The sequence below is a fragment of the Carcharodon carcharias genome, chromosome 20, assembly GCF_017639515.1.
Source record: "Carcharodon carcharias isolate sCarCar2 chromosome 20, sCarCar2.pri, whole genome shotgun sequence".
Classification (NCBI taxonomy): Eukaryota; Metazoa; Chordata; class Chondrichthyes; order Lamniformes; family Lamnidae; genus Carcharodon; species Carcharodon carcharias.
Window position 1 is genome coordinate 107,923,517 of NC_054486.1, and position 12,499 is coordinate 107,936,015.

At 43.1% G+C, this 12,499-nt stretch overlaps 1 protein-coding gene across 1 annotated transcript in view; it reads left to right on the forward strand.

The window, feature by feature from the left end:
- Positions 1 to 4,449: 4,449 nt before the first annotated feature.
- LOC121292379 (cytosolic carboxypeptidase 2-like) overlaps positions 4,450 to 12,499 on the forward strand; it is a 37,329-nt gene continuing 29,279 nt past the window's right edge. Inside the window, exon 1 of the mRNA XM_041214228.1 lies at positions 4,450 to 4,533. Coding sequence (XP_041070162.1) covers positions 4,450 to 4,533 — 84 coding nt within the window. The remainder of the gene's footprint in view (positions 4,534 to 12,499) is intronic.

Here is a 12,499-nt window from a genome sequence, read left to right on the forward strand (position 1 = left end):
TGCACGGGGATGCACTCGGTGAAATCTCCCAGAGGCACAGAGCTGCCTCGGGGGGGTGGGGGTGGGGGGGGTGGGTGCTGAAGATTTTTAACATTACAAATAAAGAATTGAAAAATAAGGAAAACGTGTCCCCTCATGTGACTCTGTCACACGAGCACGGACATGTTAAAAATTGGTTTTAAAATTTTTTTTTTTTTTTAATCACTGGTCAAAATCTCATTCCACCCGTGTTTGAGGTTTCGCAGAAAAATGTGAAGGCCACTTGGCTTTTCGCCTGCCCGACAACCATAAGGTTGGACGAGCAAGGAAAAATTCAGTGAAATGAATTGATTAATGGGCTCAGCAGTCCTCTTAACTGTTGGCGGGCACGCTGCTGATTCCTGCGCATGCTTGCCGACCAAAATGTTATGCGCTATTTCACGCTTGTGCGTGTCCGGCATGTGCCCACACTCTGAGCTGAAAATCCTGGCCTAAAGGTTAAAATGCAAAGAAAGGGCTCATGGAGTTGGGGTAATATACAATGTTAGCATGGATGGTTAACGGACAGAAAGCAGACAGTAGAGGTGAACAATACATTTTCAGGTTGGCAGGTTGTAAATGGAGACGTGCCACAAGGATCAGTGCTCGGGCCTCCGTTATATTTTCAATTTATATTCATGACTTAGATGAAGAGATTGAGGGCAATTAGCTGAGTTTGCTGATGATACAAAGTTAGGTGGGAAAATTAAGCTGTGAGGAATCCTAGAATCATAGAGTCATTATGGCACAGAAGGAGGTCATTCAGCCCATTGAGACCATGCCAGTGCTTTTTAGAGCAATCCAGTCAGTCCCGTCAGATCCCCCGTCAACCTCCTTTGCTCCAAGGAGAATATTCTCAGCTTCTCTAGCCTTACCTTGTAGCTAGGTTTCCTCATCCCTGGAACCATTTCAGTAAATCCCCTCCGCTTCCTTTCAAGGGCACTCACATCCTTCTTACTGTGTGGTGCCCAGAACTGGGCATAATAATCTAATTGTGGCCTAACTAGAGCTTTATAAATAGTCGTGTGGTAGTATAGAACTTGAGTATTGCTGAAAAAGAGACATGCCAACTAAGATTTTCACCTTACGCTCATCAGGACAGATTTGCAAGAATAACAATTGTAAAGGGAATTTATACTGAATAAAAAGACAGTACTGATTGGTAGCAAGTGGACTCTGATTGGTAGAGGTGTTGCCATGAAGAATGCACCAGGGAACAATTAACTGCCAAGCTTTTGTTTAAATTCAAACCAGATAGGTCGACTCTGATTGGCCAAGGTATTGTCATCGGGAATGAACCAGTGAATGGCTGTCTCCCAAGCTTTTGGTTAGTTGAAAAAGGCGCTATGCGTGGACCTGCTCTTTCTGTTTACAAAGGACAGGGCCTTGTGTGTGAATATATGCAACTTCTAAGTGAAGCACACTGAGACCACAACTGATAATCATAAATTGTTTGTCAGTGTAATTCTTAGCATAATCAGGATTGTTCTAAACAATCAGCCCTAAAGCAGCCCAACTGAAGAGAGGAATTCCAAGTCCAGCACGCCACCAATCTGGAAAATCTTCACACACCTAACTCAATTTCTGAACAGTGAGATCAAATAAAGTCAGATACTAGACTCCTGAGCCTAGACCATTGGGTTGGAGCACCTCATCATCTGAGCTGATTCCATGAAAATGATGCTCAAATAAGTGACCTCCTGGAACAAAAATGAGCGACCTTCATCACCTGGCTGAACAACCCAAGGTTGCAAGTCAAGAAAGCTGCATTTCAAAAACTCAAGGCTGACACCCAAAGACAAATCCGGAAGATAAAATTCAGTTTTTTAAATTCATTCATGGGATGTGGGCATCGCCGGCTAGGGCAGCATTTATTGCCCATCCCTAATTGCCCTTGAGAAGGTGGTGGTGAGCTGCCTTCTTGAACCGCTGCAGTCCAGGAAGGCAGCTCACCACCACCAAGGACAATTGGGGATGGGCAATAAATGCTGGGCCTAGCTGGCGACACCCACACCCCATGAATGGATTTTTAAAAGTTCAAGAGATCCAACAATATACTGACCAGCATGACATGGAAAGCTTTTTTTGAAGCTACCAGAGCCACCTATAGACCCAGGCCAAATGGACAGAATCCCCTTCGCACACAGGATGGTGTTCCTCTTTTTAAGGGTGACAATACCCGTCCATCAAAGCTGGAAAGAACGTTTTCAATAACTTTCCAACTGTGAATCCACAGTGGCAGCTGACACAGTCCAAGCTATCCCCCAGCACCCTGTGGTAGAATCGATGGGGGAGCAGCAACAAGCAATCAAAACCAACAAAGCCTGTGACACTGATGGTACTCCGGCTGAGGTCCTCAAAAATGGTGGGCTCAGGCTCACATCAAGACTCCATGCACTTATCCTAAATGCCTTCAAGAAGGGAGATAAGTCATGCTGTAAGGTATTTCACTCTTATCCACAGCAGGGAAAATCTTGACTCGCATTCTCCTGAATTGTCCACTTCCTGTGGTTGAAGAAATCCTCTCAGAGGCACAACATGGACTTAGGCCTTCTAGAGGAACCTCTGACAGGTTCTTTGTTACCAAAATATCCAAGAAAAATGTCAAGAACAACACCAGGAACTTTTCTTTGCATTCAGCGACCTGACCAAAGCATTTGACTCAGCAAATCACAAGACTCGTTGGATTGTGCTCCAAAGATTTGGATGTTCAAGAAACTTCATCACAATCCTGCAGTTGCTTCATGATGATATGACTGCAACTGTCTTCAGTGGGGGATCTGAAATAGGTGTCTTCAAAATCTAGACCAGGCTCAAACAAGGCTGTGTGATAGCCCCGATACTATTTATAATCTACCTAACAGGGGCTATTCATCTCATCAAAGATCAACTGCCTTCCGGTGTCAGTATTAAATTCCTTAATACTGCTTAGATAAAAAATTCTTTAACCTCAGTCACCTCTGCGCCAAAACTAACTGACCGCCGTGTTGTGGGAGCTGTACTCTTCCAGGCAGGTGGGAGTAGGTAAATTCTGAGCTGCTCAAATCACAGAGGGAAACATGAAACAGCTACCACAACTGTTTTGCAATTCGTATTTTTATTTCGAGATGCGTGCCTTGAATTCAGTAGTAATAAGCCCACTGAGTCTTAGAGGTTTTTTTTACAAAACTAACTTAAACATTTATTAATAAAAGAAATGATTTTAAGCACATACATAGGTCTACAACCTGCTACCATGATAACTCCTAAATCCCCTGATTAATCTAGCTCCTTATGCTTTTGTTAAGGCAACAGTAAAACGACATAGATTTCAACAGACCAGGCAAAGCACACAATACCGTGGACAGTGATATTCAAAGTGAATTCATTCTCTTAGCTTTGGCTCCTGGAGACAGCAGCTTGGTACATGGAGGCTGGAAGCTTTTCACACTTGTTGGATCTTAGAATGTCTTCTTCCTTACACATAACCTCATCTCCTTTATACAGATTTCTCCCTTTTTAATATAAATTCCATTGTACCAATATGTCTTTGCAACTTTACTTTATCCATAACATAAATCTTTCATAGTACTCATATTATCAGTAATCTTTGGAAAGAATAAATGCACTGTTTGGCTTAGCCTCTGTTGGCTAGGTGTAATACCATTCCATCTCTTTGAAATTCACAACTCTGGTTTATCTAAAAATGCAAATGTTCCTCACACCTCACATTCTACAACTTCAACCATGTTTATGTATTTAGCATTTCAAACCTAGTTTCCCTTTTGATACATCAAAGCACCCAGACCAGATTCTGTAATTCAATTAAAACCCCCTCACACACACAAACCTACACACAGAGAAACTAATCCAAACCCCACTATTAACCTAACTTTACAATAATATTATGAAAATTATTATATTTTCAGTACAGTATTCCATCACACTCCTGACCCGTGCCTTGTAGATGGTGGACAGGCTTTGCGAAGTCAGGAGGTGAGTTACTCACTGCAGGATTCCTAGCATCTGACTGCTCTTGTCGTCACAGTATTTATATGGCTAGTCCAGTTCAGTTTCTGTTGGCAGAAAAGACGATGGCTGATGAATGGGCCACCTTCAAAGAAAAAGTATTGCAGGCAATGTCAAGGTATATTCCCTTGAAGCAGAAAGGTAGGACAAATAAATCCTGAGCACCCTGAATGATGAGAGAGCTGGAGGTGAAGATGAAAAGGATGAAGTGTGTCAGGCAGAAAATACAATGGAGAATCAGGCTGAATATAGAAGGACCAGAGGGGAAGTGAAGAAACTAATAAGAAAAGCAAGGAGAGAGCATGAAAAGAGACTGACAGCTAACATTAAAGGGAATCTTAGGGTCTTCTACAAGCATATAAATAATAAAAGGGTGCTAAAAGAAAGAGTAGGGCCAATTAGGGATAAAAAAGGGACTTACATATGGAGTCAGGAGAAATAGCGGAGGTGTTAAATGGATACTTTGCATCTGTCTTTACAAAGAAAGAAGATGCTACTCAGGCCCAGGTGAGAGAGCAGGTAACTGGTATGGTAGAAGAATTTACAATTAGAAGGAGGGGATGTTAGAAAGGTTACCCTTACTCAAAATAGATGAGGTACCAGGACTGGATGAGATGCATCCAAGTGTACTGAGGGAAGTCAGAGTGGAAATTGCAGAGGCACTCGTGATTATCTTCCAGTCTGCATTAGACACTGGGCTGGTGCCAGAGGAGTGGAGAATTGTGAATGTTACACCCTTGGTCAAAATCGGGTGTAAGGAGAAAGCCAGCAACTACAGACCAGTCAGACTGACTTCAGTGGTAGGGATACTTCTGGAAACTGTAGTTTGGGACAAAATCAATAATCGTTTAGACAAGTGTAGGATAATTAAGGAAAGCCAGGTTGGATTCATTAAGGGGAAATCATGTTTAACTAACTTGCTGGATTTTTTTGAAGAGGTAACAGAGAAGCTTGATAAGGGCAACACTGTTGACGTGGTTTATATGGATTTTCAAAAGGCATTCGATACAGTGCCACACAACAGACTTGTAAGCAAAATTCTAGCCCTTGGAATAAAAGGGAAAGTAGGATAAGAAATTGGCTGAGTGACAGGAAGCAGACAGTAATGATAAATGGCTGTTTTTCAGATTGCAGGGAGGTTTATAGTGGAGTTCCCCAGGGGTCATTGTTGATATCCTTGCTCTTCCTGATATGTTAATGACCTAGGCTGTCGTGTTCACAGCATGATTTCAAAATGTGCAGATGACACAAAGATTTAAAATGTTGTCAATTGTGATGAGGATAGTCTTGAACTTCAAAAGGACATAGACATGTTGGTGGATTGGGTAGAGAAGTGGCAGCTGAAGTTCAATGCAGAGAAGTGTGAAGTGATTCATTTTGGCAGGAAGAATATCGGGATACAGTATAAATTAAAGGGAGAAAGTCTAAAGGAGGTGTAGGAATAGAGGGACTTTGGTGTATATGTATATAAATCATTGAAGATAGCAGGGCATGTTGAGAGAGAAGTTAATAAAGCATATAGTATCTTAGGCTTTAGTAATAGGGGCATGGGTAAAAGAGTAAGGAAGGCATGTTGAACTTGTATAAGACACTAGTTAGGTCGCATCTGGAGTACTGCATCCAGTTCTGGGTGCCATTCTTGAGGAAGGATGTGACGGCATTGGAGATAGTACAGAGGAGATTCACAAGAATGATTCCAGGGATAAAGAACTGTAGCTATGAGGATAGATTGGGGAGGATGGGACTGTTTTCCTTGGAGAAATGAAGGCTGAGAGGAGACTTCATAGAGGTATCAAAGATCCTGAGGGGTATGGACAGGGTAAATAGTGAGAAACTGCTCCCACTCAAGGGAACATCAAGAACTTGAGAGCTTAGATCCAAAATAATTGGCAAAAGGAGTAAAAATGACGTGGGGAAAAATTTTTTCACCCAGAAGGGATTGGAGTCCGGAATAAGCTTCCTGAAAAGGTGGTGGATGCAGGTTGGATCAAGGTATTCAAAAGGGAATTGGGTTGCTATCTGAAACTAGAGAATGCAGGGCTATGGAGATAAAGCAAGGGAGTGGGACTAGATGGAATGCTCTTTCAGAGAGCCAGTGCAGCCTCGATGGGCCAAATGGCACCCTTCTGCATTGTAAAGATTCTCTGGTTCTGTGATTCACTTGATCTTATAGAGGCCCCGCTGCCTCCTGCTGCTCCGACTCTTGCTCCTCATGTCCCTGTGCCAAACGGTGATGGCCCCTCCTTCTCCACATCTGGATGAGAGCCATTATCAAGGCAGAGCTGCCTGTAGTCTATGTCATTGATGCCTCAGTGGATGTGTGAATACATTTAGTGAGCATCGCCTTTACAGGTTTCCCTCCATCTCAAAGCCAGCAGGCAAGAGCTAAGCCCTTCACCTGGCCTCCATCTAGATATGGCATCCCCATGCCCTCACCCCCCCCAACCCTTCCAGACAAAGGACATTCTAGAAGACCAGAGATAGGTGTTCCTGCCATTCATAAATGAATGCATCTAGAGACATAGGAATATACGAATTAGGAGCAGGAGCAGGCCACTTAGTCCCTTGAGTCTGCTCTGCCATTCAAAAGATCATGGCTGATCTTCAACTTCATATTCCCGCCTATCCCTGATAACCTTTCACCCTCTTGCTCATCAAGAATCTATATAGCTCTGCCTTAAAAATATTCAAAGACTCTGTTTCCACTGCCTTTTGAGGAAGAGAGTTCCAAAGACTCATGACCCTCCGAGAGATAAAATGGACCCTCATCTCTGTCATAAATGGGCGACCCCATATTTTTAAACAGTTACCCCTAATTCTAGATTCTCCCACAAGAAGAAACGTCCTCTCCACATTCGCCCTGTCAAGACCCCTATGGCCAGGATTTTATGGCCATGCCACGGTGTGTCTTCCCCGGCAAATGCAACGAGCCATTTAAATCTCCATTTAGTTCAGCGGGACCATAGTATCCCACTGGGTGGGAGGGGCTGTAAAATCCTGGCCTACAGGTTTCAGTCAAGTTATCTCATTCTTCTAAACTCCAGCAGATACAAGCATAGCCAGTCCAATCTTTCCTCATAAAACAACCCTCCCATTCCAGGTATTAGTCTAGAAAACCTTCTCTGAACTACTTCCAGTGCATTCATATTTACAAAGAGACATTGCTGTTTGACCAGGGTAATGAGAACCACATGCAAGAAGACTCAGACAGACACTTATCCGCTTGTCTCCAGTGCCCACGAGACTCTACACAAAGACCATTGTCTTGACAGCATAGAAAGAGTAACCCCATGATCCCTTGTCAGCCATGACCATTCACCTAGGAGGATGGAGGTTTGGAGTCACGAGTTGGCTGCCCTCCACCAACTGTGCCCCTTGGAGGCATCCACCTCCCTCCCTTCCTGACTCTGACTGCAGCCGATGGCAAATGGCTCAGAACAAATGGCAGCTCCACACCTCGCTGGGATCGCAATGTTATGAGGTCTGTGAGTTGGGAACAAACCGGCTGCAATGTGGGCTTCACCACAGAGAGAAGAACACAAGCGAACATCTTTGAAATCCAGTTGCCTCATAATTATTCAGGTGTCCCTTTAGTCGGCAACTTGCGCTGACCCTGAACCCCTACCCACCTGAAAAGACCCTCCCACTTCAAAGGATCTCACTGACTAACCAACTGTGTGGTCAAGGTCAGTCTGAAAAAATGGTGCGCATCATCTTTCAAACTCAATCCAGCACTTCCTACCCCCTCAACCTGTCCCCCCACCAACTAGACACTTCTATTACCTGCCACCGAAGTCAGGAGAACAAAATTCCAAACTAATTTCCCGCCGGTTGGAAACCAACTTTTTCCATCACGCCAAAATTAGTGCCTCCACCCGCCATGATTCCTGCTGTTGGCAGAAGCAGAAAATTCCGCCCATAAACTTTATTCACTAATCTGGTGATGTGGCCCATCATCATCTGGAGGGAATTGTATTTGTTGGTGGGATTTGTTACGTGACATCATGAAGCACAGAAGAAGGCCATTCCCAATTTCCTTATGAAGGTCACAATTAAATCTTCCACAGCCCTTTCAGGCATTGCATCCAACTTGCTGCATATAAAACAAAAATCACCTCATCTCCCCTTCTCTCTGATTCCTTTGCGAATGATTTTACATTGTGTCCTTTGGTTACCGACCCACCTGCCAGAGGAAAAAGAGCATTTGCACTAAATCTTTTTCAGTATTTCGATTACCTCTTATAAAGTGCACTCATGGAAGTTGGTGGGCAGAAAATGACAGGATGTCGGGTGAAAAGACATAACACCATGGCCAGTATGACCACCTTTGCACAGCCAACTTTCCTTGGTTGAAATCCCATTTCCCAGAACTGATGAGGGCAGCTGAGTTGAATATGCTTTGTAATGTCATCTTCGGTATCAATGGGGTTACCATTGATCAAAAACTTAACTGGACCAGCCACATGAAGACACACTAGGTCAGAGGTGAGGAATTCTGGATCTTTTCTCTGCCCAGATGAAATTACATTGTTCCATAAATTGCCATGGTGAGATTTGAACTCTTGATCCTAGGGTTACAAGCCCAGTACCATAACCACTTGGCTATCATACCAGAACTAGAGGCAAGGAATTCTGTAGCAAGTAAGTCACCTCCTTGATAATTGTATATTAATTATATTTGATTGGAAACAGGTGGTGGTTATTTACTGGGGATTCATTTGTGCCCTTAGAAGCAGACTGAAACTGCAGATGTTGGTTTAGGAAGCACAAGTTTGTAATGCATATCTCTGTACATAAATGCTCATGAACGATGGATGTGAAGATTGGTTCTAGTTCTACCTTTCACCACCTGGAGTATGACAATCCTGACTCCCCAAAGCCTGTCCACCATCTACAAGGCACAAGTCAGGAGTGTGATGGAACACTCTCCACTTGCCTGGATGAGTGCAGCTCAACACCATGCAGGGCGATCAACCCACTTGATTGGCACCCCACCACCTTAAACATTCACTCCCTCCATCACCAGAGCACTGTGACAACAGCGGGTACCAGCAACAGGATGCACTGCAGCAACTCACCAGGGTTCCTTCAACAGCATCTTCCAAACCTGTGACTCTTACCACCTAGAAGAGCAAGGGCAGCAGGCACATAGGAATGCCTGCATTTACCCCTTCGAGTGGCACACTGTCATGACTTGGAACCGTACTGTCATTCCTTCATTGTCATTGGGTCAAAATCCTGGAATTCACTCCCTAACAGCACTCTAGGTTTATCTACAACAGATGGAATGCAACGATTCATGAAGGCAATTCATCGCCATTTTTTCAGGGGAATTAGGGATGTGCAATAAATGCTGGCCCAACCAGTGACAATTCACAGTCCATGAATGAATAGAAAAGATTTGTGATGCCACTTGTCATTGTGATGTCACACCAATGAATCTATGACCATTGCTCTCACAATTTCTCATATGCTTTCCTCTAAAAAAGAAGAAAGGGATTGCACGTCTTTTCTTTATTCTTTCATGGGATGTATGTGTCGCTGGCAAGGCCAGAATTTGTTGCCCATCCCTAATTGCCCTTGAACTGAGTGGCTTGTTTGGCCTTTTCAGAGGGCAGTTAAGAGTCAACCACATTGCTGTGGGTCTGGAGTCACATGTAGGCCAGACCAGGTAAGGATGGCAGATTTCCTTCCCTAAAGGGCATTAGTGAACCAAATGGGTTGTTACGACAATCGACAACAGTTTCATGGTCACTATCACTGAGATTAGCTTTTAATTTCAGATTTTATTAATTGAATTCAAATTCCACCAGCTGCCACAATGGATTTGAACCCATTACCACTATGTCACTGTCTGCCCTGAATATATAGCAACTTTCAAGACCTCAGGGCTTCTGAAAACAATTTGCGGCTAATTAAGTAATTTCAAAGTGTGACTACAGTGATAGTGTAAGAACATAGCAGTCAATTTGCATACTGTAAGATCCCACAAATAGGAACAAGGTAACGATCTGTTTTTTGTGATGTTTGTTGAGGAAAAATATGGGTTGATAAGGAAGAGCTAGCATGGATTAAAGGGGAAATCATGTTTAGCTAACGTGCTGGAGTCTTTTGAAGAGGTGACAGAAAAGATTGATGAGAGTAATGCTGTACATGGACATTCAAAGGGCATTTGACACAGTGCCACACAACAGACTAGTGAGAAAAGTTATTGATCATGGAATAAAAGGGACAGTAACAACGTTCATGCAAAATTAGCTGAAAAATAGGAAACCGAGAGTAATGGTCAATGGGTATTTTTCAGGCTGGAGGAAGGTTTGCCGTTCCCAGGGGTGGGTATTGGGACCCTTGTTTTTCCTGATATGTATTAATGATCTAGATCTTGGTGTGCAGGGGACAATTTCAAAGATTGTGGGTGATACAAAGCTTGGGAGTGTTGTGAACTGCGAGGAGGATGGTGTGAAATTTCAAGAAGACATAGACAATTTGGTGGAATGGTTAGATAGGTGGCAGATGAAGTTCAATGTGGAGAAGTGTGAGGTGATGCATTTTGGTAGGAAGAACATGGACAGACAATATAAAATAAGGGGTGGAATTTTGAAGGGGGTACAGGAACAGAACGACTTGGGTGTATATATGCATAGATCATTGAAGGTGGCAGGACAGGTGGAGAGAACAGTTAATAAAGCATATAGTATCCTGGGCATTATTAATAGGGCCATAGATTACAAGAACAGGGAGGTTATGCTGAATTTATATAAGACACTCATTAGACCTCAGCTGGAATATCATGTCCAGTTCTGGGCACCATATTATAGGAAGGATGTGAACACATCGGAAAGAGTGCAGAAGAGGTTTACAAGAATGGTTCCAGGGATGAGACACTTCAGCTATGAGGATAGATTGGAGAGGTTGGTTCTGTTCTCCTTGGAGAGAAGACGTCTAAGAGGAGATTTGATAGAGATGTTCTAAATCGTGAGGGGGCTGGTCAGAGTAGATAGGGAGAAGCTGTTCCCGCTTGTAAAATGATCAAGAATGAGAGGGCACAGACTTAAAGTGATTTGCAAAAGAAGCAAATGTGGCGTGAGAAAATATTTTTTCACATGAGTGGTTCAGGTCTGGAATGCACTGCCTGGAATTATGGTGGAGGCAAATTCAGTCGAGGCATTCAAGAGGGCATTAGATGATTATTTGAATAGAAACAATGTGCAAGGGTGTGGGGAAAAGGCAGGGCAATGGCACCAGGTCATAATGCTCATTTGGAGAGCTGATGCAGACACAATGGGCCGAATGGCTTCCTTTTATGCCTTTAAAATTCTGTGATTCTGTGAATAATTATTGGCCTGGACACCAGGGAGAACTCTCCATGTCTTGTTAGGTTTTTTCCTCCATGCGAGAGGGCAAACGGAGCCTTGGTTTAATGTCTTATCTGAAAGATGCCACCTCTGGCAATGCAGCACACCCTGAGCACTCCAATAGCAGACACTATTTGCTCAAGTCTCTGGAGTGGAACTTGAGCCTACAACCTCTGGCTCAGAAGTGAGAATGTTACTTAATGAGTGAAGCAGACACCTGGTGAGAGCACAATAAAACGATCAGAAATATGAAGCCTAATTGACATTATTCCCTCCTCACCCTTGGCCCCCAACATAGCTGAGGCTGGTGAACTTGGCACCAATCAAGTATTGACCCTGGAACCATCTCAAAATGATTCAGTATCACATCATAAAGGATTTCTAAGCAAGCTAATAGGTGAGTTGCCATCTGCTTACTATAGGTGAGATGGGCTGCAGAATATACAAGTGCCCCCATTTCAGGTAATGCATGCTGACTGTGTAACAATGAATTACATTTCATGAATGTGCTTCCTGATTGGTTAGATGAAGTTTCTATGGCAACGGCAAAACCTCTGACGTCAGTGGTAGCTGCTTTAGTAAGTTTTTGCTAGCCAATCAAAAATGAAAATGCATCGATGCAGGTACAGTTAAATGATGGTTTTTATTTGTTTCAACTGGCTTGACTCACTAGTTGTTAATTCTGGAAGATTATGTTCAAGAAGATAATGGATTTGTCCCTTCTATGTTTAAAGAATTTGACCTGTCTTAAGTTGATCAGCTGAATCAAAAAAAGAATATTTTAAACAGAAAGGAGCTATGATAGAGGCCATGGAGGATGCTGTCTTTGTGAGTATGCTACCCCCTGGCAACCCAATTAAAATAATATGCATTTCTCTTGTGCTTTTCACAACCATAGAATGCCCCAAATGACTTACACCTAATGAAAAACTTTTTGAAATGTAGTCATTGTCTTAATATAGGGAACACGGCAGCCAATTTATGCATAGCAAGCTCATACAAACAGCAATGTGATAACGACCAGAGAATATGATTTCGAGGTGTTGCTTGAGGGATAAGTATTGACCAGGTCACCATCAAACTAACCAAACCTAAAAAAGTCCTACGTGATGAGCCAT